General features: G+C 45.2%; 1 protein-coding gene across 1 annotated transcript in view; it reads right to left on the bottom strand.

Annotated features, from left to right (window-relative positions):
* Positions 1–26,681, bottom strand: part of SMC6 (structural maintenance of chromosomes 6) — a 332,391-nt gene that overhangs the window by 212,958 nt on the left and 92,752 nt on the right. Inside the window, exons 10-13 of the mRNA XM_082248885.1 lie at positions 22,595–22,693; positions 14,743–14,889; positions 2,633–2,721; positions 1,765–1,929 (exon numbers count right to left, since the gene is read on the bottom strand). Of these exons, the coding sequence (XP_082105011.1) occupies positions 1,765–1,929; positions 2,633–2,721; positions 14,743–14,889; positions 22,595–22,693 (500 nt within the window). The remainder of the gene's footprint in view (positions 1–1,764; positions 1,930–2,632; positions 2,722–14,742; positions 14,890–22,594; positions 22,694–26,681) is intronic.

Genomic DNA, 26,681 nt, shown 5'->3' with positions numbered 1-26,681 from the left:
AAGTAACAGCTAAGTAAAGAGAGAGAAAAAAACTCAAATAAAATCAGAAAAGAAGAGAAAGGCGGAGACAAAATGCCCCAGCATAGAGACATCCAGCTACTCCTGACAAGCTAGACAATGAAACTGAGGTATGGATACAGGAAGTAGGAGGGTATTGACTGAGGGGACCACCCCCTGGGGGTGGGATATGTTAAAAGCTTTAATCACATATTCTGTTGCCTAGCTACTCCTACGGAGCAAAGGTCAATTACCCCATTGTGACGAATATGAAGAGGCGGCGACTGTCGGAGGACGTAAGAGAAATTTTGATTTTTACATTTTGGGGGGGGGATTTCATATAAAAAATGTGAAAAAAATTATTTTTTCAAAATTGTCGCTATTTTTTTGTTTATAGCGCAAAAAGTAAAAATCGCACAGGTGATCAAATACCACCAAAAGAAAGCTCTGTTTGTGGGAAAAAAAGGACGTAAATTTCGTTTGGGTACGGCGTTGCATGACCGTGCAATTGTCAGTTAAAGTCGCACAGTGCCGAATCGCAAAAAGTGGCCCAGACGTAAGACAGCAAAATCCTCCGGTGGTAAAGTGGTTAACTTACCCAAGCCTGTAACCTGTCAACACAGAAAGGGTTTGAGAACTAACAAGCATACAAGGGGCAACGCAGGCTGCCCTTGTTTAAGGGTTAATTATATAATCACATTTACACATCTAAAAGTGACCACTAGTAGAAGATTTTAGAGATCTGTCTATGAAAATACAATAATCAAAATATGGAGCAGTAAACAAGTAACCTGTTTAAAAAAAAACAAAAAAAAAAACAGCTAATTCATTTAAAAAAAAAAAAAAAAACACCTCAAAGATTTCCCATCAGCTACAATTTGCAATTGCTTACAGCTGAGAGGTCTCATGAATTTTGCCAATTTGTAGTTGACTGATCTTAATTGCCTTTTGGTGGCAGAAGGTTCCTGAAGCAGTGCAAGTCCATCACAACTGCTTTGAATGGAGAAACTTTTTACCTGTTTTAAGAGACAGTGTTCTATTGTCCAAACACATGCTCAGCTCCAGACAAAACTGTTTTTAATTCTAGATAAAATGGGAAAGGATAGGAGCCTTTTCATAAAGTGATCAAACATATTGCTATTACCACAACTTCCCAACAATATTTCTTGAACACCCACCAAAAGGAAATTTGCTAAAACTGTGGATATTTTTGAAACTCACTATTAATTCTCCAAACGGAGTGCAAGACACTTTTTTTTTTTTTTGGAAATCAAGAACCAATAAAGCAACTACTGTAAGTACTTTTTAAAAACATTTAGAAATAATTAAGTGATACATTCTAAAAATAGTTTGAAGCCGCTTATGTGTTATTGCTGTTTTTCCATCAGGACGCTTCCCTTTCTTTACATTCTGGTGGCATCATATCACACAGGGTATTTATTACCAGAACAAGAAGCAAAAGAAAACAACCCTGAAAGGGACACAGAGAGCAAAAGGACCTGGACAAGGGTTCTAACTCTTCTTTACTTTGCTAAAAAGAAGTTTTAAATAAAAAAAAAAATAGTTTGGATCACTACTGGAGAGACTGCTCAGCATTTTAAGTCTTAATGACAGGGTTACAAGAAGTGAAGTAACAACCTTTTCCAATAGGGATACAGATTTCATTAAAAAGCTGACCGATGTTGCAGAGGTAAAGAATTTAGCTGACGTTAGAGTTTTAAAAGAACATGTATCATGTATCTGCATGAAACTGAAGAGGGAACATACAGCAGGTTGCTTTGCTCTTCTTTGTCCCTGTATATTGCATGCTGGAACTGGTTCATCTGCTCAGTAGTTGTGACGTCTTGAGCATTTAGTTCCCTCATTTTATGTTTCAGCAGGTCTATTTGTCTCAGTCTCTCCATCTTTTCTTCTTCAGAAGTATTATCAGCGCTACAAAACAAACAAACTTATTGTTAAGCCATTATCTTTATTATAGACACATTCAAGGCATGCTGTTGCTTGATCTCTCAACCCAACTATCAAGTCATCAAATGGCTGTTGTCATAACTGATCACATATACAGCACCAGTGTCTGGAAAGACACAAGACCTGATTTTTTTTCTGCTGCAGTTAAGCAACACTTTGGGCTTGCTGACATCTAGTGCAGTGACCTCAGTTTTTCTGCACTGAATCAAAGCAGGTTTTCTATGTGCCCTGTTCACACTGCAACACAACTGAAAGAAAACTGTGCACTGCACTAAAATGCACCGCACACCGCGCCCCTCAACACAGTGCATTGTAAGTAAAAATTGACAGCTGTCTGCGCACTAAAAATGGAGCATTTAGGGTGCAGGCCGTCTGAGCGAGCCTTTATGGGTCCCTCTACCAACTTGTGATTGGTTAGTGAGATAAGCAGCAAACTGATATGCTCATCTATCAACTCTGCTCTAACCTCCCAATCAGAAAGGTCTTTGTTAGCACATGGGCACAACTGACTGGGTTATTGTGCTCCTTTTCTTTCTCCTAGTCTGAGCTTTGCTGTAAGACTGCTGTAGAGCTAGTCCCAGGTCAAATTCAGGTATTGCTTTGCCGTTATTACGTTCCAAATCTCTCTAAAAAAATAAGAGATAAATAAAAAAACGCACACACCCACCTGTTCTGCAACTCTTTAATGCGCATCTGCAGCTGCTGTGCATCCCTTTCCAGACGTCTTAATTCCATCTTGTGCCGATTAAATAGAACCTAAAAAGAAAAGTCTTCTCAGTTTAAAGCTGAACAGATCGCTTAACACACAGATGAAACACATGCCAAATTATTTGAAACATTAATTCCTGAGATTTACACAGCACTGCCACTTAGAGCCATGTCTGCCATGGCAGGAAACCAGATTTCCTCTGCTGAAGTTCAGTAACACTTATGGGTCTTGTCTTTCAGGCAGCCTATGAAATGAGCATTATACCAAAAGATAGGAGTCCGAATTCATTTATTGACATTGAGTTAAAAAAAAGACATCCAACGCATTGGCTGTCTTTCAGCACAATATCAATGAATTGGGCATGTAGAGCATTGCATAACTGCAAAAATTGATAAAACCACCTCTGGTTCAAAGGAAATTCCATTAACAGCTGCTCAGAGGATTTAAGTTAACCGGTCTTATAATTGAGAAGGAGTAAGAACCCCAACCTGTTCCCACCACTGAAAACCCGGCAGGGTCGATGGCTCAGGGAGCCTTTTATTAGCCCAAATTGGGGTATATTTCATGAGGGAAGAAATCCACATTAACTTCTTGACAGAATCTCACACCTTGAACAACAGTACAAAAATGGGCATGTCAGAAAAAATGGATTTTTGTAAGATCTTACCGTAAAATCCTTTTCTCTTAAGCTCATTGACAGACGTAGTCTTCTTGATTCTCAAGAGCTGGGTTATGTTGTCTCCGCAGGAGTAGGACTAGGCAGAAAGACAAAACGTTCTGGCTCCACCTTAGGGGCAGTCCCTGAGGGTATATCCTCCCTCTCTCTGCTACAGGGAATCAGTTCTGTTCTAAAGCAGTAACAGAGAATTTAACCCAACCCAACTCAATGATAGAGGGGCGGGTACTACGTCTGTCAATGAGCTTAAGAGAAAAGGATTTTACGGTAAGATCTTACAAAAATCCATTTTTCTCTATGGCTCATTGACAGACGTAGTCTTCTTGATTCTCAAGAGCTGGGACATCCAGAAGCAGTGCCACAAATGAGGGGTGGGATTGACAAAAATCAAAATCCAATCTAGAAGGCCCAACCGGTGCCAAACTAGAAGTTTTAAAGGCTCATTATAAACAAAGAATGAGACTCAAATGAAAATTTCCAACGGAAAAAACCCTCGAGGTAGACCACTGGTCTCCTCAAATTGCGGCCTGCAAAACCTTGCAGCCAAACGAGGCATCAGACGATGCCATTACATCAACTTTATAATGTTTTGGAAAGGTATGCACCGACGACCAGGTAGCCGCCTTGCACACCTGGACCACTGACGCCTGATGGCGAAAGGCCCATGACGCACTAAGCGCCCGAGTGGAGTGCGCCTTAACAGGGAACGGGGGCTCCCGACCCTTAATAGAATAAGCCTGTACCACCGTCTGTCTGATCCATTTGGAAATGGTCGCGGCAGATGTAGGCAACCCCTTTTTGGGTCCATCCGGAATCACAAAAAGTGAATCCGTCTTGCGAAACGAGTCTGTCGTTTTTAAGTATACCCTGATCGCCCGGACCACATCCAAGGAGTGTAAAGCAAACTCCCGAGGATGACTGGGCTTAGGACACAGGGAAGGTAATACAATTTCTTCATTCAGATGAAATTCTGAAACCACTTTTGGTAGGAAGGATGGATTCGGACGAAGAACCACCTTATCTCTATGAACCACCAGATATGGGGAACGACAAGATAATGCGGCCAGTTCTGACACCCTGCGTGCAGAAGTAATAGCCACCAAGAAAGCCACCTTCTGGGACAACGTAGGTAGAGGAATCTCCCTAATATCTTCAAAGGGAGGTTTCTGAAGAACCGACAATACTAAATTAAGATCCCAGGGTGGTAACGGCGCGCGCACTGGCGGAGCCAGATGTCGCACCCCCTGGATGAAATTCCGCACCAAGGAATGAGTAGCCAAAGGCTTCTGAAAGAAGATAGCTAATGCTGAGACCTGACCCTTGATAGTACTCAAGGCCAGTTTCTGCTCAACCCCTTGTTGCAGAAAAGCTAATATTCGACTAACCGAATAAGACCGTGGACGGAACCCCAGAGGTTCACACCATGCAATGTAGGACTTCCATGTGCGATGATAAATCTTTCTGGAAGTCGCTTTCCTTGCTTCGACTAGAGTAGGAATAACTGAAGCTGACAAACCTTTGTCCTTCAGCACCTGGGTCTCAATAGCCAGGCCGTTAAAGCCAGCGATCGTAAAGCAGGATGGAAGATCGGTCCCTGAGACAGTAGGTCCTCCCTGAGAGGAAGTCTCCACGGGACGTCCGCCACCAGTCTGACCACGTCGGCGTACCAAGCTCGACGAGGCCAGTCCGGAGCTACCAGAATTACTGGAATTCCTTCCTCCTCTATCCTGCGAAGAAGTCTTGGCAGTAACCCGAGAGGAGGGAAGGCATATATTAGCTGGTATTGCCCCCACGGGGCGATCAGTGCGTCTGCGGTCTCTGCTAGAGGATCGCGGGAGCGAGCCACGAATCTCTGTACTTTCCTGTTGAATCGTGATGCCAACAGATCCACATCCGGGGTGCCCCACCGTAGGCACAACTGGTGGAAAACTTCAGGATGGAGGGACCATTCCCCCTGATCCAGAGTCTGACGGCTGAGATAATCTGCCTGCCAATTCTCCCGCCCCGGAATGAACACCGCAGAGATTGCTGGAACAAATCGTTCCGCCCAGCGAACAATGCAAGCCACTTCTTTTGCCGCTCGGACACTCTTGGTGCCCCCCTGGTGATTGACATAAGCCACAGCCGTGGCATTGTCCGACTGGATCCGAACCGGGCTGCCCTGGAGCTGCTCGGTCCAGTGAATCAGACAAAGTCTGATCGCTCTCAGTTCCAATACATTTATCGGTAACCTGGATTCTTCCGGGGACCAAAGTCCCTGGACAGATAACTGACCGAGAATTCCTCCCCATCCGGATAGACTGGCATCCGTGGTCACTATCGTCCAATATATTGGCAGAAATGACTTTCCCTGGCTGAGCATCGGAGACCGAAGCCACCAGACCAGAGACTCTCTGGTCTGTTTGCTCAATCGGATCTGATTGTCCAGGGATTCCGGATTCGGATTCCATCTGAGAAGAATCTCTTGCTGAAGAATTCGGGTATGGGACTGGGCAAATGGGACTGCTTCGAAGGAAGCCACCATCAACCCCAGAACCCTCATGCAAGTCCGAAGGGAAGACCAGCTGTTGGATAGTAACAACTGGACTGCTGATTGAATCTTTCGGAGTTTCCCTACCAGCAGGAAAACTCTTGTCCTGACTGTGTCTAGAATTAGACCCAGATATTCGAGCCTCTGGGTGGGAACCAGAAATGACTTTTGCTGGTTCACCAGCCACCCGAATTCCTGTAAAGAAATCATAGTAATTTCTATGTTTTGTAGTAAGGTCTGAGGAGAGACTGCATGAAGCAGAAGATCGTCTAGGTAACCAAGAAACGATATGCCTCTTTGGCGCAGTAGTGCCAACATAGGGGCCAACACCTTCGTGAAGACCCGAGGAGCCGTGGCGAGACCGAAAGGTAACGCCACAAACTGATAGTGGTTCTCTTCTACGGAAAAGCGTAGAAACCGCTGATGTCCTGCGAAAATGGGAATGTGAAGATATGCGTCCTTGATGTCTATGGACGCTAGGACATCCCCTGGATGCAGGAAGGCTGCTACTGTGCGAATGGACTCCATTCTGAATTTTCTTATGTTGACAAAAGAATTGAGTGCCCTTAAGTCCAGAATTGGACGCACTTTGCCCTCTTTCCTGGGTATTGTAAATAGGTTTGAATAAAATCCTTGAAAACGTTCTGTCCAAGGAACGTGGACTACCACTCCTTGTTGTAGTAAATCCGTGACTGCTCTCCGCAGATCTTCTAAACGATCCGGGGATAGTCGAATATTGGAAGAGAAGAATCGCGCCGGTGGGAGAGATCGAAACTCGATCTTGTACCCTGACCTTATGACTTCGCAAACCCACTTGTCCGGGATTCTGGAAAGCCATGGATCCGGGAACCGGCGAAGACGTCCCCCCACCCCAGTTATGGGTGGGGGCGCACCTTCAGGCTTTGGACGATTTATCTTCAGGTCTGGAGGGGGCGGGCTTTTGCTTGCCCGACCAACGACCCCTGACGCCTCCTGAAGGAGCTTTGGAGGACTTAATTTTTTCACCCGCGGGACGAAAAAACCTCTTGTGAGCAGAAAAAGAAGGCCCTCGTCTTTGACGAGTTCCTTTACCTTAAAAATTTTGCGGTAAAAAGGTGCTCTTTCCACCCGTGAGATCCTTAATGATCTCATCTAAGTTGGCTCCAAATAGACGCTCTCCTAAAAAGGGGATATTAGCCAATGCTTTTTTGGAACCTTGGTCGGCTAACCAACCTTTTAGCCACAGTGTACGCCTGAGAACCACTGCTGAGACTGATGCTCGCGCCAATAATGGAGTGGCGTCTAACGCCGCATCACACACAAACTGTAACCCCTGTATCATTTGTTCCAACAAATCTGATACTGCCTGAGGGACCTCTTCTAAGTCCCGGCGTAACCACTTGGTCCATTCAGTTACAGCCTGCGAAACCAGACCAATAGCTATTATAGGTCTGAAAGCTGATCCAATCAAGGAAAACATGGAGCGAGACATAGCTTCTATCTTGCGATCCACTGGATCTTTAAAAGACGGAGCGTCTTCTAGAGGAATAACCTTGGCTTTATTCAATCTAGCAATTGGTGAATCCACCACAGGTGGTTCTGTCCATTTCTTAATGAGGGTTTCCTCAAACGGATAACGCCTGTTAATGCGTTTAGAAATAGTAAAAGTGCGTTTTGGCAGACGCCATTCTTCTTCGATTGGATTGCCAAAACATTTGGGCAATGGAAAAACCTTCGCCACTTTGATGCGTTTTTTAGTCCCAAAAGGGATTTCAGTTTCAGCTATTTCCGACGGAATACCCTGTAATCTTAAGGTTTCTTGAACAGATACAATGAGTGCGTTTACCAACGCTTCCTCTCTGGCTATGGCTGATGCCGAAACAACCTCCTCACTGTCTGAAGAGACAGTACCCGAGACACCAATCCCAGATGAAGTACCTGCAACTGCAGAAATAGGCTCAGAGTCTGAATCCGAGGTTTTAGATAATAAGGGGTTAGGCGGGGGTCGCTTTCTTGCGCCCTGTCCCTGACAAGCCACTTCCACCCGGGACACAAAAGTTTCCATAATAGCTGACAATGATTCAATCGTCAGTGGGGTGCTGGAGGATCCTGCAGACCCCTCGAGGGGATCCGGAGGAGATACATGAGTGGCAGGGTCCATGTTAATTCAGGACACCTTTGCCAGAAAAAACAAAAAAACTTTTCTTTTTTTTTTTATGTGTCTCCCCCTAGCGCAATAGCGCCCCTCAGAGTACCTGCTTCTCGATCCCCACAGAGAGAGAGAGGGACCCCCAAGGCTCACCAACCGATGCAGTGAAGTTTCCAACCAACTGCAGTCAGCGTCTGTCTTTTACAGACTGGAAGGAGCTGTTGCTTTTTCCCGGGTAGAAGGACGTGGCTCCGCCCCCTGTGTACGCCTTCCGGCGTTCCCAGCTCTCCACGAGGTAGCTGGGCTCATGAAACATGGCCGCCCCCATACAAGAGACATAAGACTCCAAAAACATGGCGGCCGGCGTGACCTGAGGACATACATGCACTTGGTCTACGGCAAAATGGCGGCGGACCGCCGAAATCGTTTTCCCAGCACATCCACCTGCATCTCTGCTAAGTGGCGATATATTGATCTACAGGAGATACACTACAAATAAGGTAGGATTATACCTATGTCTGCTGTAATATTACAGTCTGCTGGGTAGAGTGTTAGCTCTCAAACCAAGTCCACTTCCCACAAACACATACTGTATTTACAAGGGGGACTTTTTAGTGTCAGATATATACTGACCATGTATGGAGGGGCCCATAATTCATACTGCCTCATAACGAGGAAAGAAAAAAGGGAACGTTTACTCACCATACCAAACCGACAGGCACCCTCTCTTCACAATACCCTCTCCACCGGGGTGGGGGGTTGTGGACCACTCCGGACGCCTCGACTCTCTGGTTCCTGGCGTCCAAGCGAGACTTTTAACTCGCAAGGTCAGTCCCTCCACTGGGACTCCGTCGCGGCCGACCCAGCGCGGAGCTCTGGTCTGCACGCGCTCGTAGGCAGAAACCGGGGTGACCACTGGATCTCAACATCCAGCCCGTCGCCCGGCCCCGCATACTTACTTGAATGTGTCGCGGCCGACCAAGCGCAATGCAATGGTCTGCGCGCGCTCGTAGGCCGGCTGGGGTGACCACAAGTGTCGCCCAGTCCGGCGTTTTTGCTTGAAGATCTCACAGGAAAAAAACACTGGAGAAAAACTACCTAAAAAATGTTTTTTCTAAAGAAAAAAATCTTGCCAGGACCAAAAGATCCCAGCAAGGAACTTAGGTCCTTACTCCTGACTAGACAGAAAAAAACTGATTCCCTGTAGCAGAGAGAGGGAGGATATACCCTCAGGGACTGCCCCTAAGGTGGAGCCAGAACGTTTTGTCTTTCTGCCTAGTCCTACTCCTGCGGAGACAACATAACCCAGCTCTTGAGAATCAAGAAGACTACGTCTGTCAATGAGCGATAGAGAAAAGCAGAACACCCCAACAACCCCTCCAGGGAAAGCAACGGTTTGGCATCCCTGAAGCACAAAGGAGACCAAATGATAAAAGGCAGTAGCTGAAACCTCAGAATCCCACCGTGTGAGATGCTGGAATTGGGCTGCAAGAAAATACATTCTCAGATTTGGAGCAGCTAAGCCCCCAGCCTCCTTTCAATTCAAGTTTGACACAGGGGACCTTGTTCCTCCAAATCAGATTTCTAAATATGCCATTGGCCTTAAAATTCTTCAGAGGGATCCAGACTGGGGAATTGTGAAAAGAATATAAAATATGTGGCATCCAGATCATTTTAATTACATTTATAAGTCCTATTTCTGAAAGGAGAGGTCTACACCAGACCCTACTTTAAATTTAAAACCTTGTCAACAAAGGTGCAACATTATTCGCAATGTATGACAAGGGAGACAAGGCTATGGTTACACCCAAATATTTAAGAAAAGAGACAATTTTAGGATCTACCCAGGTGGATGGTAAATCCTTGGGTAAGGGATCTAGCGGTAAAAGCATAGACTTCTCTCACTTAATAGCCATCCCTGAGAATCTGGCAAACTCCTCTATATAGTTAATAACTTCTGGCAGAGATGACCAAAGATTAGATAAAAACAAACAAAAGATCATCATCAGCATACACAGCGCAGCCCATAAAAAGGCATGACAAGGGTTCAATAGCAATGGCAAAGGGTTATATGTGTGCCTAACCAGTGTTTGTGTGTGTACTATGTGTGCTGGATTTTCTTTCCTCTGCTTTGCCTTTTAATCCTTGCCTATGTTCCTGCTAGAGCCATGACCGCTGCCCCAAGATTCCATTCCAGTTTCAGAAAATGTTCCCTTTTCTTGCTGCATCCAGGGACTAGAGTGCACACAGGGATTAGATTTGCTTTTTCTCACACTGTGCACATCAAGCAAAAACATACAGCCTTGTGTAGGCAGGGCATTCCTCCTGCTCTTCCCTTCTACCCCCCCGCCCCTAATCTGCTAGCTAGAGAAACTGAATAAGATGGGATTGCACTATCCACTGCAAACTATTTGCTGAGAAAAAAAAAGAAAGTTCAGTAAGAAGCACTGACAGAGCAACAGTAAGCAGCACTGAAAGTTGTAAAACCGCAAGTGCTGGGGGAAAAAAAACTACCAAACAGTTTACTGCGACAGGTTTATTTTATTGGTCTCAATGTGTTAAAAAACACTGAGGGTTGAAAACTACTTTAATATGTAGATTATAATTCAAGGAACAGTACCACCCCATCTACAGAAAAGCTGATCAAAAGTAAAAACAAACAAATTGCGATCTTTATACAGCAACATCTGTGAAAACAGCAGTCAATGGATCCTATATGAAAAGATCCAATCCAGCTATGTGTAATTTTGACATCGGGTGCCTGTTTACGGAATCAGCCTCTAAGCCCATCTTCATACTAATGTACCATGTGAATGCACACAAATTCACACCATTATTCATTAAGCAGAACTAAACCCATCAATTTAATGGTTTCCCGAAAAGTATTATTATTATTATACAGGATTTATATAGCGCCAACAGTTTGCGCAGCGCTTTACAATGTGAGGGAAGAAAATACAGTTACAGTACAATTCAATACAGGAGGAATCAGAGGGCCCTCCTCGTTAGAGCTTACAATCTAGAAGGGAGGGTCAAGTGAAACAAAAGGCAATAAGCGTGGGGGGATGGGCGGATGGAGAAAATGGAGATAGAGTTGTTAGTGTGGGTAGGATAGGCTTCTCTGAAGGGGAGGGTTTTCAGAGATCGCCTAAAAGCTAATAGAGTAGGAGATAAATCGGACAGAGAAGGGTAAGGAGTTCCATAGGATCGGAGAGGCTCTGGTAAAGTCCTGGAGGCGAGCATGGGAGGAGGCGACGAGGGAGCTAGAGAGGAGGAGGTTGAGAGGAACGAAGAGAGCGATTAGGTTGGTATTTTGAGACTAGGCTAATGATGTAGCTGGGGGCTAAGCTGTGGATGGCTTTGAAAGATGTTAGTATTTTGAAATTAATTTGTTGGGTGGATAAGGTGGATGAGTCAGGCGGCAGCATTCATGATGGATTGAAGGGGGGATAGCCTGTGTAGAGGTAAGCCAATGAGAAGGGATTTGCAGTAGTCGAGGCGCGAGATGACCAGGGAGTGAACTAGGAGCTTTGTTGTGTCTTTGGTTAGAAAGGGGCGTATTTTGGAGATGTTGCGGAGGTTGAGGCGGCAAGATTTGGACAGCGATTGGATGTGGGGCTTGAAGGAGAGTTCAGAGTCTAGGACAACACCTAGGACCTTGGCATGTGGGGATGGGCTGATAGTAATGCCATTGATATTGACAGAGAGATGACACTTTGCTACAATGTAAAGTAGTGAGTGTATAGCTTGTATAACTGTGTAAATTTGCTGTCCCCTCAAAATTAATGTCTAAACTGCTGGCAACAAAAGTGAGTACACCCCTAAGTGAACATGTCCAAATTGTGCCCAATTAGCCATTTTCCCTACCCGTGTCACTTGACTCTTTAGTGTTACAAGGTCAGGTGTGAATGGGGAGCAGGTGTGTTAAATTTGGTGTTATCGCTCTCACTCTCTCACACTGGTAACTGGAAGTTCAACATAGCACCTCATGGCAAAGAACTCTCTGAGGATCTGAAAAAAAGAATTGTTGCTGTACATAAAGATGGCCTAGGCTATAAAAAGATTGCAAAGACCCTGAAACTGAGCTTCAGCACGGTGGCCAAGACCATACAGCGGATTAACAGGACAGGATCCACTCAGAACAGGCCTTGCCATGGTCAACCAAAGAAGTTGAGTGAATGCTAAGTGTCAAATCCTGAGATTGTCTTTGGGAAATAGACGTATGAGTGCGGCCAGCATTGCTGCAGAGGTTGAAGGGGAAAGGGGTCAGTCTGTCAGTGCTCAGATAATATGCCGCACACTGCATCAAATTGGTTTGCATGGCTGTTGTCCCAGAAGGAAGCCTCTTCTAAAGATGATGCACATGAAAGCCCGCAAATGGTTTGCTGAACACAAGCAGACTAAGGACATGAATTACTGGAACCATGTCCTGAAGTCTAATGAGACCAAGATAAACTTATTCGTTTCAGATGGTGTCAAGCGTGTGTGGCAGCAACCAGGTGAGGAGTACAAAGACAGGTGTGTCTTGCCTACAGTCAAGCATAATGGGGGGGGGGGGGGGGGTGTCATGCTCTGGGGCTCAATGAGTGCTGCTGGCACTGGGGAGCTACAGTTCATTGAGGGAACTATGAATGATCCCCTCCCTTCTGAGACTGGGCCGCAGGGCAGTATTCCAACATAATAACGACTCCAAAAACACCTCCAAGATGACCACAGCCTTGGTAAAGGTGATAGACTGGCCAAGCATGTCTCCAAACCTAAACCCTATTGAGCATCTGTGGGGCATTCTCAAACGGAAGGTGAAGGAGCGCAAGGTCTCTAACATCCACCAGCTCTGTGATGTCGTCATGGAGGAGTGGAAGAGGACTCAAGTGGCAACCTGTGAAGCTCTGGTGAACTCCATTGCCCAAGAGGGTTAAGGCAGTGCTGGAAAAAAATAGTGGTGGCAACACAAAATATTGACACTTTGGGCCCAACTTGTACATTTTAACTTAGGGGTGTACTCACTTTTGTTGCCAGCAGTTTAGACATTAATTTTGAGGGGACAGTAAATTTACACAGTTATACAAGCTGTACACTCACTACTTTACATTGTAGCAAAGTTTAATTTCTTCAGTGTTGTCACATGAAAAGATATAATAAACTATTTACAAAAATGTGAGGGGTGTACTCACTTTTGTGAGATACTGTATGTGCAACGTTTAACATCACACTGTAGTACTGTGAATAGGGGCTTATAGTTGTAACATATTTAGAAAAAGGTTCTGTGTCACTACATGCCCCCATCATAAATATACTCAAACCACCAATAGGTTTAATGAAGGACTTTACGTGCATGTGACTCTTGGAACCACGCAAAATAAGTTATTTTTAAAAGCATAGAGTTTATGTTAAAACACATATGGCATCATATCCAATATTTAGGAAGTGATGGTATACCCTCTGGGACTGCCCCAGGGGCATAACCAAAAAGGTTTCCGCCTAGTCCTACTCCTAAAGAGTGACATTATAATACCCAATAGTCTGAAGACTTGAAGCTGTGTTTGTCAGTGAACGAAAGAGAAATATTTGTTTGCATCCAATCATTTAAGAGCAACATATGTATATACTGAAGACCACTAAATGTAGACCATCATTCCCAGACATTGGATCAAAAAGAAATCTCAGAGTAATGTCTCTTGTTAGAGATATTTTGGACACTGAGGTAGGGGCACTACATGGGATATAGGACTGATATCACCTTGGGACCTGTACTTTTTAGGATCACACATGACTTGTTAGCTACTTCCTGTGAAACTGGGTTTAAAGTATAACTAAAGGCAAAAAATGTTTCTAGTTTTGGATAGAGTGGAGGTGGATTAGAACCCTTGTCAGTTTTTATTGCGGTCTGTGCCACCATTACGGAGAATCCGCCTCTCTATTTGTCCTCTTTGCCATCATCTTTGAAAGTAAAAGAAAATCCCCATTTTTGGGTTGTCCCCAGAAAAGTATTAGAGGGGGAATCTTCCAATGGGGACACTAGTTCTAGTGACCTGGGGGTCCTCAAGGAAGTCCCTTCATTTGCAGGGATTTCATCTCACTTCCTGTTTGGCTATGGAACAGGAAGTGAAGGGAAAGCTCTGCAATGGGACACAGGTAGTAAACAAAAAAAAAAAAAATTTGACAGGGGTTATAACTCTCTCTTGCTCTATCCAAAATAAAAGAAAACGTTTTTCCTACAGTTCTACTTTAATAGTTTTGGGCATGGCGGCTATCTTTGGCGTCCCTTGTGTAAGAGCTGGGTACTCTTCAGTCCTCTGTCACTCCTCTGTGCACCCTTCTGGGAATGATGGTCCACATTTAGTGGTCTTCAGCATATACCTATAGCCATTTCTCTTAAACTATTGAATTCAACCAAATGGATATTGTCGAAATGTGCTCCCAAAGAAAATGTTGACTATCTGAAACTGGTTGAGAAGACACGTGGAATGCTTCTCTTTACTCTGTAGTCATGTGAAAGATATAGGTGAACCCTGTGCTATAATATTGGATATGGTGCCCTATGTGTTGTTAACATTTGTATAATAAACTCTATGCTTTTACAAATAACTTTTTCTATGTGGTTCCAAGAGTCGCATGCCCTTTAAAGTCCTTTGCTACAAGTATTGGTGATTTGGGGGCTTACAGTTGGTGATCACTTCCAATAGAATACAAACACACCATGAAAGCGGAAAATATCCAGTTGAAGAACACACCTCAGATTCATTGTAGGCCTTCTTCCTTTGCTGCACATCATCTTTTAATGCTAAGCACCGTGGTTTTAATGTCTGGGCCTCCTGGCTGATCATTTCAAGCTTCTCCTGTATAGCTCGGAAATTCCCATCACAACCGTTCACTTTTTCCTGAAGAAAAAAAAAAAAAAAAAAGTATTTTATGCTACTACCCAGCATCAACTACAGGTCTAAACACCACCACTTACTTACACGGGAGAATTTTCAACTAAAATTAAATTTTCGGATCAAAAAAAAGTTAAAATTTTACATCACACAGAACAAAAGTGTGGTTAAAAAGATCACATATTTCACATTAAAACAGAACCCCACCAATGATCAACTCAGGCCTCAAATAATGGAGTCCAAGCAGTGGATGTAAATGTAAACTGTTCAGTACAGCATAGTAATGTGAAAACCTCCTGCCAACAAACATGCCATTCTACCTCAACAAACCACATCCCTATGGTTTATAAAGGCAAGAAAGCTATTCTCATCACATTTCCAATTTGTTAAAATTTTAAAACTATACTCGCATTATATAAACAAAATAAGGAAAAAATCTGTGTGATGATTAACAAAACAGACATCTACTTCAGAGTGTTGCCCATCCGGAAAGTATTCACAGCGCTTCGCTTTTTCCACATTTTGTTATGTCTTATTCCAAAATGGATTAAATTCATTATTTTCCTCAAAATTCTACAAATACCACCTCATAATGACAAAGTTTGAAATCTTTGCAAATTTATTAAAAATAAAAAAAAAAAAAAAATGAAAAAAATCCCTTTTGCTCCATACTTTGTTGAAGCACCTTTGGCACCAATTACAGCCTCAAGTCTTTTGGAGTATGATGTTACAAGCTTGGCACACATTTTTGGCAGATTCTCCCATTCTTCTTTGCAGGACATCTCAAGCTCAATTAGTTTGGATGGGGAGCGTCAGTGCACAGCCATTTTCAGATCTCTCCAGAGATGTTTAAATCAGGTTCCAGTCTGGGCTCTGGCTGGGCCACTCAAGTTCATTCACAAAGTTGTGTTGTAGCCACTCCTTTGTTATCTTGGCTGTGTGCTTAGGGTTGTCCTGTTGGAAAATGAACCTTAACCCCAGTCTGAGGTCCAGAGTGCTCTGGTACAGGTTTCCATCAAGGATGTCTCTGTACAAAGCATTCATCTTTCCCTCGATCCCAACTAGTCTCCCAATTCCTGCCGCTGAAAAATACGATTATTGTAAGATCTTACTGTAAAATCTTTTTCTCTTTTGTCCATCGACAGACGCAGCCTCATCTCCATGAGCTGAGTGGGTTATGCTGTCACTTGCAGGAGTAGTCTAGGCAATACGTTAGTACAAAACTTTTAACATGTACACCCCCACGGGGCTGTCACTCCAGGCATAACCCCCACTGCCACAGCACAGCACATTAGTTTAGTTGCAAGCAGTGAAGACAAAAGAACCATCACCATACAGAGGGGCGGGTGCTGCGTCTGTCGATGGACATCAGAGAAAAAGATTTTAAGGTAAGATCTTACAAAAATCGTATTTTCTCTATTGTCCATCGACGGACGCAGCCTCATCTCCATGAGCTGAGTGGGATGTCCCAAAGCAGTATAGGCATGAGGGGTGGGAAAAGCTCAACCAGACAGTAACGTCAACTCCAAAAGGCTAAACTTAGCCAACCGGGCAACATGGAGCTCACCCAGGTAAAAGACCCCCAAGAGAATAAGAAAAAAAACAAACAAACATTCTTATGAAAACAGCAGCCTGCAAAACCTTGTGGCCAAAATAGGCATCCGAAGATGCCAACAAATCCCCCTTGTAAAATTTTGCAAAGGTGTGAACAGATAACCAAGTCGCTGCCTTACAAACTTGTACAACAGAGGCCTGATGGCGAAAACCCCAAGAGGAACTCAGCGCTCTAGTAGAATGTGCCTTCACAGGGAAAGGAGGAACCTGACCCTTAATTGAATAAGCCTGAACAACCATCTGCCTGATCCGTCTCAAAATGGTCGCAGCAAACACAGCTAAACCATTGCGAGGACCGTCCGGAAGGACAAAGAGAGAGTTCGACTCCCTGAAGGATTCAGTAACCATCAGATAAACCCTTATCGCCCGAACCACATCCAGAGAGCGCAAGGCAACTTTTGTGATGTTTAGGTTTAGGACATAAGTAAGGCAACGTAATGTCTTCATTCAGATAAAAATCTGACACCAACTTAGGACGGATTAGGTCGGAGGACCAATTTATCCCTGTGGACCACCAAATGAGGCGAGCGACAGGACAGCGCTGCCAACTCAGACTCTGCAGGCAGAAGTGATAGCCACTAGGAAGGCAACCTTCTGCGACAAAGAAAGCTGAGAAATCTCCCTAATATTCTCAAAAGGAGGCTTTTGAAGAAGAACAGACAAAACCAGATTAAGATCCCACGGTGGTAACGGGGATCTTCTCGGACGAGCCAGATGACGTACCCCCTGAATGAAAGTGCGAATCAAACTATGAGTACCCAACGGACGTTGGAAGTAAATAGCCAAGGCCGACACCTGGCCCTTGATAGTGCCTAATGCAAAGCGCTGCTCAACCCCCATTTGTAAAAAAGCCAAAACCTTAGCTATAGAAAATAAGCGAGAGTGCAGCTGCAGCGATTCACACCATGAAATGTACAATTTCCACATACGATGATAGATCTTCCTAGGTGTCGACTTCCTGGCCTTCAAAAGGGTAGGAGTCACCAAATCAGAGATCTTTACCCTCAACACCTTGTTTTCAACAGCCAAGCCATTAAAGCCAGCGACCGTAAAGCAGGATGGAAGATCAGACCTTGAGATAGTAGATCTTCCCACAGAGGAAGACGCCGTGGAGGATCCACGACCATTTTTACCAGTTCTGCATACCAGGACGGCCCGTCTGGTGCCACCAGAATTACCGGAATGCCTTCCATCGCCACCTAGTGAAGAAACCTTGGCATGAGAACGAACAGAGGGAAGGCATAGATCAGACGATACTGACTCCTAGGAGCCACAAGAGCGTCTGTGGCGTCGGCCAGAGGATCCCGAGACCTAGCCACAAACCTCTGAACTTTGCTGTTGAGGCGAGACGCAAACAGATGCACCTCCGGAGTCCACCACCAGGCACACAGAGGTCGAAACACCTCCGGATGAAGAGACCATTCCCCTTAATCCAACACCTGACGACTTAGGTATTCCGCTTGCCAATTCTCCACACCCGGGATGGGTGCCAAGGAGAGTGCCGGAACATTGTGTTCCACCCACACCAGAATCTTGGCCACCTCTTTGGCTGCCAGGGCACTTCTGGTGCCCCCTTGGTGATTGATGTAAGCCACGGCAGTGGCTTTGTCCGACTAAACCAGAACCGGAGAGCTGCGTAGCTGACTCGTCCAGTGAAGCAGGCAGAGCTTGATCGCTCTCAGCTCCAGAATATTGATCAGCAGGGAAGACTCCTCCGTCATCCAAGTTCCCTGGGCACAGAGCTTCCCCAGCACTCCACCCCAGTCTGACAAGCCGGCGTCCATGGTGACCACCGTCCAAAACACCGACAGGAAGGACTTGCCTTGGCACAGGACAGCTGACTGCAGCCACCAAGAGAGAGCCGACTTTGTGAGATGGCTCAACCGAATCTTTAGGTCCAAGGACTGAGGATCTCTGTTCCATTTTGAATCTTTCTGCAACTGTCTCGTGTGAGACTGAGCAAACGGGCCCGCTTCGAAGGTCGAGACCATCAGACCCAGGGCCCTCATGCAAGCCCATAATGAGGACTGATCGGTCTCCATCAGCAACCGAACCACCCTTTGCAACTTCTGAAGCTTATCCAAGGGAAGGAAGATCTTCGCCAGAGCAGAGTTGGGGGATCAGCCCCAGATAAGTGACCTGCACGGACGGTGTCAGAGCAGATTTGTGGAAATTGATCGCCCACCTAAAGGGTCTGAATGGTGATGGGGACGTTGTCCAGCAAATTTGTATAGGAGCCTGCTTGCAACAGGAGATCGTCCAGATATCCCACAATGGAGATACCCTGTTGAGGTAACAAGGCCAGCACAGGGGCCAAGACCTTGATAAAAACTCTGGGAGGCGAGACCAAAGGATAACGCCACAAACTGATAATGCGCCTCTGCCACCGCAAAGCAGACAAACCGCTGGTGTCCCTCGAATATGGAGATGTGGAGATACGCATCTTTGAGATCGATGGAAGCCATAAAATCCCTGATTCAAAGATGCCACCACCGACCGAATGGACTCCATTCTAAACTTGCAGAAAGCGGTCCAGAGCTTTGAGGTCCAGGATTGGATGCACTTTGCCCTCCTTTCTGGGCACCGTGAACAGGTTTGAATAGAAACCTTGAGAGCGTTGCTGCGGAGGAACCAGCACAATCACCCCTTAAGCCAGGAGATCTCGCACAGCATCCCGCAGATCCTTCAAACGCTCCGAAGACAGGTGCAGATTTGACTGAAAGAACCTGTCCCCTGGCCGGGACCAGAATTCAATCTTGTACCCGGCGCAAATAAATTTGCAAACCCAATCGTCCTAAATGAAGTCCAGGGCTCCTGAGAAAAGACGGATGAGGGCGTCCCTTCATGCTGAAGAGGACTTGTCTGCCGCACTGGGCTGATGGGCCTTGGGCTTGCCCCAAGGCTTCTTAGTTCCTCCAGAAGTTCTGAACGGCTTACCTTTTTCTTGCACCCCCGAGGCACGAAAAAAACGTTTATGAGCCGAAAAGGAGGGACCCCGCTTAGTACAGGGTGTCTTACCCTTGGAGGATTGAGGAATTAGAGTACTCTTCCCGCCAGTCAGGCCCTTGGTTAACTCATCCAATGAGTCGCCAAACAACCGTTCACCAAGAAAGGAGAGATCAGCCAGCGCTTTCTTAGAAGCTTGGTCAGCCGACCAGCTCTTCAACCAAACCATGCGTCTTAAAACAATGCCCATGGCTGAAACCCTGGCCACAAGGGGAGCCGCATCCATAGACGCATCACACAGGAAAACCAGAGCCTGGATCAGCTGGTCCAACAGTTCCAGCTGTTCAGGAGGAACAGTCTCAGGGTCCAAAGACTCCTGCAAACCCCTAATCCATTCCGTCACCGTCTGTGAGACTAACACAGACACAAAAACCGGTTTTAAAATGGAACCCGCCAGCACATGAAGATGGCAGGAAAGGGATTCCACCCGCCTGTCCACTGGATCCGTAAAAACCGGAGAATTCTACACAGCCACAAGGGTAGATTTGTTTAATCTGGAAACAGGAAGGTCCACCTTATGCGGTACCGTCCAATGGTTTTATGCGGTACCTTTTAAGCAAAAAAAAAAAGAGTACCAGCGTTTAAAGCATTATGGTACCACTAACACGTGCTTAATGCACCACCATTGGTCATTCACAATATCGTAAAAAGTGTCAGGACAAGGGAAAACCCTGTCAGCTTTTGGAGACTTCTGATAGCCAAAAGCCACCCGCGTCCCTACTGACGTGGGCTCATCAGCCAATTTTAAAGTATCCCGGCTTCCACTAATGCGTGTTCCCGCACTGCAGCTGAAGACGACAGGTCCTCTTCACCATCTGACTTGCAAGGACAGCGACCCCTCAGGTAGGGGGGCGACCCCATCAGCCTCTGAATCAGAGGACACCTCCATAGATGGAGAAGGCAGCGGCCGTTTTCGGCTATCAACCTTTTTCATGACTAAATCAACTTTAGTCGCCAGGCTTTCTAGGGCTGCTGAAATTGCGGCCAGTGACTGCGATCCAGACTGTCCCGGAGTCGCACAGAGTGGGTCTGAGGGCGATTGCACAGTTTGGGACTCCATATTGCAATTTCTAAAAAAACTGAGTACTATCGCTTTAAGAGCGCCGATCGCATTGGTCTGCAGGGAACCCCTTTAAACTAAACTGACAGCATAAAGTGCAGGAATATGCCCACAGGGACCCCAAGTACTGTACCACCTCAGTCAAACCACCCGCCTGATTCTTCCAGCAGCATGGAGAGAAAGACAGGAAGTGACCTCGGCCAGTAGCAGGAAACAAATGGATAGGAAGTGATGTCACCTGAGGAAGGTCACACTGCTCATTATAGCACAAGGGCTACACAAAGATGGATGCCCATACATAATAGGAAGCTACAGGGAAAATGGCTGCCCCATTCTACTCTATGGGGGAAAAAAAAAAACCCTTTGCCCACACTTGAGATGGTGGCGCCCACAGCAAACCATGCGGCCAGGGACCGACACATGAAGGCCTCAGGAACCACAACAGGGACCAGCAGGCCCAAGGTACCATGTCCCACACCCCCCTTCCCCCCCCCCCCCCCCAGGGAGCCAGGCGCTCCAGACACACAGCCACCACAGGGACAGGGAACGTGGGAGCGTAGTACACACAGAACTGTCACCAGGCAGGCCAGGGGGATCTTTTGGGAGGCACAAATCCCATTATCCCCAGGAGAGGGCCCAAATCACCCCAAGGCCAGCAGGGGCAAGGGGGGCACATTTACTCACCATACCATGGACTGGGTGGGCTCCACTCCGGGCAGACTGCCTCCCACACAAAGTGGGGGGTGCTGCCAGCCGAGGGGTACGCTGCGACTCAGGGAGTTCCAGGTTGTCGCGTCCCAGTGAGGCATCTGCTCACAAGCTCATCCCCATCCGAAAAAGGGGCACCGTCGTGGCTAGGCCTAGGTTGGGACTATAACCTGCTCACGCTCGTAGGCCAGACTGGGGGGAGCAAAAAAAACTACATTATCCAGTGTGAAGCCCCAGCCGGCATCGTTGCTTATAGATCACCAGGAAATTTCTTCCCTGAACACTATCTAGCAAGTGAGTAAAGAAAAATAAAAAAATATTCTGAAAAGAATAAAAAACTGACATCGGAGTCCCAGCAGGAAACCTAGGTCCTACTCTTTCTCTAGGCAGAAGCAAACTGATATGCTGGGCTGTGGCAGTTGGGGTCATGCCTGGAAGGACAGCCCCGCGGGCATGTATATGTTAAAAGTTTTGTACTAACATACTGCCTAGACTACACCTGCAGGTGGCAGCCTAACCCACTCAGCTCATAAAAATGAGGCTACGTCTGTCGATGGACGATAGAGAAAACATCCCCACAGCATGCTGCTGCCACCACCATGCCTCAATGTAGGGATGGTATTGGCCAGGTGATGAGCGGTGCCTGGTTTCCTCCAGACATGACACTTTCCATTTAGGCCAGAGAGTTAAATATTTGTTTCATCAGAGCAGAGAATTTTGTTTCTCATGGTCTGAGAGTCCTTCAGGTGCCTTTTGGAAAAATCCAGGCAGGCTGTCATGTGCCTTTTCCTGGGAATGGCTTCTGTCTAATCACTCTACCAAACAGGCCTGATTGGTGGAAGAGTCCTAGTGGTTCCAAACTTCTTCCATTTACGGATGATGGAGGTCACTGTACTCATTGGGACCTTTAATGCTGCAGACATTTTTCTGTACCCTTCCCCAGATCTTTGCCCCCATATAATCCTGTCTCTGAGGTCTACAGATAAATTCTTAGACTTCATGGCTTGTCCTCTAAAATGCACTGTTAACTGTGGGACCTTATGTAGACAGGTGTGCCTTACCAAAACATGTCCAATCAACTGAATTTATCACAGATGGACTCCAATCAAGCTGTAGAAACATATCAATGATGATCAGTGAAAAGTGTTATGGCAAAGGCTGTGAATACTTATATACATGTGATTTTTTTCATGTTTTAGGTTTTATTTTTAATACAATTAAAAAAAAAAAAACACCACACTTCCTTTATTGTTCTCTGTCTCGGTTGCTGATTGGGTGAGTTTTCATGGAGCATAACAATATGACACAGGATGTATGCAATACCTGCCATTCACTGATCTTCTGCTCAAACTTCACTGTGCGCCCCTCTTCTGCATCTATTTGCTCCCTAACTGGGTTTAGCTGTTTCTCCATCTCGATCACCTAGAATATAAAATAGACAAATTTTGTATGCTAATCATGAAAAAGGTAAAAGTGGCTTGTAAAGAAATTATATGGATTAATTTAATCGGCCAAATCAGCTGGCCAGGCTTAATGCACCAAGTTGATCGATTGATCAACTTGGGTACAACCAGCCTGATGGATCTTACATGCAATTAATTGCTAACGGCTGGTATAGTAGCTAGCAATATATACAACTCCCTCCCCACTAGGAGAACACAATGACTCAGCGAGAGGGATTCCCCTGTCAACATTGCTGATGGGGAAATCATAGATGCAGGAAAGAAATTTGCACGGTGTATGTACGGTGTATGGCCTGCCTCAAAGCATCAAGCTTTAAAAAAACAACCCTAAAAGAAGGTAGGTGCAATAGAAAAGCTCTTAGAACTCCCTTCTTTAGTGGCCCATGTCTACTACCTTCCAGCCTTAACGGATTGTATCACTTTCAGGTGTGTTGGATGCCTTTGTCCCCCACCAAGATATGTGGTTACTACCTTTGACCCCTGTGGCACTACAGGGCACAGACGAGACTGACTGATGCGGCAGTGCTGGAAAAGATTTAAGGTAACAGGTAGGGGCAACTGATGACGTGAAAACAAGGGCTCTTTTTTGGAAGGCACCTTTCTTTAGGTATGCACAATAAATGCACAAAAAATTTGGCAGAACAGCAGGTCACAGGAACGAACCCTCTTTTATAGTTAACGTCCACAGTACTCACTGATACCTTAGGATCCCAACTAAATCATACCCCTCTCCTCAAGGGGAATAACCTTAGTGCAATATTTAATGATCTAGGGGCATTATTTTATCAATAACAGTGGCCCATCTAAAAAACAAACAAATGGATCTCTTGCATTAAAAAGTTTGTAAAATATGTCAACTCTAAATACAAATGATGCAGGACAAACATATCCCCAAGATGACAAATTGAATGGCATGTTGCATTCTGGGAGGACAATAGTATGAATTTGTGAATGACCAAAGAGCCAGAATGGGGAATGCGAGCAGCAGGAGTCCTCAGTCGCAGCCACTGCTATCCACCCCAGTTGTGGGGGAGGGGGGGATGGGTCTTCAACATCACTGAGATTATTATAGTATACAGAAGCCAGTAGAATATGGGATATATGGAGATATATATACATATACAGCTGCAAGAAAAAGTATGTGAACCCTTTGGAATGATCTGGATTTCTGCACAAATCGGTCATAAAATGTGATCTGATCATCATCCAAGTCACAACAATAGACAATCACAGTCTGCTTAAACTAATAACACACAACAAATGAAATGTTGCCATGTTTTTATTGAACACACCAAGTAAACATTCACAGTGCAGGTGGAAAAAGTATGTGAACCCCTAGACTAATTACATCTTCAAGAGCTAATTGAAGTGAGATGTCAGCCAACTGGAGTCCAATCAATGAGATGAGATTGGAGGTGTTGGTTACAGCTGCCCTGCCCTATAAAAAAGACACCAGTTCTGGGTTTGCTTTTCACAAGAAGCATTGCCTGATGTGAATGATGCCTCGCACAAAAGAGCTCTCAGAAGACCTACGATTAAGAATTGTTGACTTGCATAAAGCTGTAAAAGGTTATAAAAGTATCTCCAAAAGCCTTGCTGTTCATCAGTCCACGGTAAGACAAATTGTCTCTAATTGGTGAAAGTTCAGCACTGCTGCTACTCTCCCTAGGAGTGGCCCTCCTGTAAAGATGACTGCAAGAGCACAGCGCAGACTGCTCAATGAAGTGAAGAAGAATCCTAGAGTGTCAGCTAAAGACTTATAAAAGTCACTGGCAAATGCTAACATCCCTATTAGCGAATCTACAATACGTAAAACACTAAACAAGAATGGATTTCATAGGATGATACCACAAGAAGCCACTGCTGTCCAAACAAAACATTGCTGCACGTTTACAGTTTGCACAAGAGCACCTGGATGTTCCACAGCAGTACTGGCAAAATATTCTGTGGAAAGATGAAACCAAAGTTGAGTTGTTAAGAAGAAACACACAACACTATGTGTGGTGAAAAAGAGGCACAGCACACCAACATCAAAACCTCATCCCAACTGTGAAGTATGGTGGTGGGGGCATCATGGTTTGGGGCTGCTTTGCGGCGTCAGGGCCTGGACGGATTGCGATCATCGAAGGAAAAATGAATTCCCAAGTTTATCAAGACATTTTGCAGGAGAACTTAAGGCCATCTGTCTACCAGCTAAAGCTCAACAGAAGATGGGTGTTGCAACAGGACAATGACCCAAAGCATAGAAGTAAATCAACAACAGAATGGCTTAAACAGAAGAAAATACACCTTCTGAAGTGGCCCAGTCAGAGTCCTGACCTCAACCCGATTGAGATGCTGTTGCATGACCTCAAGAAAGTGAGTCACACCAGACATTCCAAGAAAATTGCTGAACTGAAACAGTTCTGTTAAGAGGAATGGTCAAGAATTACTCCTGACCGTTGTACATGTCTGATCTGCAACTACAGGAAACGTTTGGTTGAAGTTATTGCCCAGTTATTCAATCCAAGGGTTATTAAATCCAAGGGGTGAATGTTTACATGGTGTGTTCAATAAAAACATGGCAACATTTCATTCTTTGTGTGTTATTAGTTTAAGCAGACTGTAATTGTCTATTGTTGTGACTTAGATGATCAAATCACATTTTATGACCAAATTGTGCAGAAATCCAAATCATTCCAAAAGGGCTCACATACTTTTTCTTGCAGCTGTGTGTGTGTTTCTTGCAGCTGTGTGTGTGTGTATGTATATATATGTGTGTGTGTGTGTGTGTGTGTATGTATATATGTGTGTATGTATATATATATATATATATATATATATATATATATATATATATATATACACACACACACACACACACACATATATATATATAAAAATATATATATAAAAATATATGGTACAATACTACAATGGTGCTTGCTTCCCCCCCCCCCCCCCCAAACTTCAGCTTTGACCTTTTCAATCCCTTGAATGATTACCATTTAGGTGTTTAACAACATTCCTAGGATGGTTCTCGGCATCCATTCAATGGTTCTGGGTTCATATAAGTGGTCTCCTAGACATTCACTTAAATGTCACCCTACTGATGTATTGAACTTGGTATTTTATACATGATTATCTCTGCTTTCACACTGCTCCATTGCAAAAATGCTGTAAAATCACATATGCATATTCCGGTGCACTTTCTGGGTGCCATGCGTCTATGAAACTTGGACATGTGACTCAAAAAATGCACCAAAAAACATGCGTTTTGGATGCGTAGATGTGTTTTGGTCGCGTTTCCTATTCATTTCAAGAGAATCTGCTTTTTTGGTGAGGTTTTGAAATCAGGAGCTTTTAAAACACACCACACCTGCAGCGCAGTGGTGTGAGGAGTCCCATAGGATTTAAAGGGATTGCGTTTTTAGGGAAGTATAAACAATGCAAAAACTCATCAGCCTGAAAAAAAAAATATCATGACTACGACAGTTAAAGGAGTTGTAAAGTCAGAAGGTTGTTTAACTTAATGCATTCTTTGCATTAGGATAAAAAACCTTTGGGGTGTAGCAGCCTCCCCAGCACCCCCTAATACTTACCTGGGGTCCTTCTCTCTCCAGCAATGTCCATGAGTCCCCTCGGCCGTCAGGGACTCTCCCTCCTGATTTGGCGCTGCGGCGCCACTGGCTCCTGCGGCGGTCAACATCAGTTAGCCAATCAGGGGGGGTGCGAACGGCAGCTCCGTGTCTGAATAGACACACGGAGCTGCAGCTCGGTCTGGTGCCCCCATAGCAAGCTGCTGGCTTTGGGGGCACTCACCAGGAGGAAGGGGCTAGGAGCAGCGATGAGGGACCCAAGAAGAGGAGGATCCGGGCTGCCCTGTGCAAAACCAACTGCACAGAGGAGGAAAGTATAACATGTCTATATGAGCAGAACAGAAGCATCTAATGGTTCCACATTTAAAG

Source organism: Pelophylax lessonae, assembly GCF_965119305.1.
Source record: "Pelophylax lessonae genome assembly, chromosome: 3".
Lineage (NCBI taxonomy): Eukaryota > Metazoa > Chordata > Amphibia > Anura > Ranidae > Pelophylax > Pelophylax lessonae.
The sequence above is the reverse complement of the archived record's forward strand: the minus strand, read 5'-3'. Positions and strand labels throughout refer to the sequence as shown.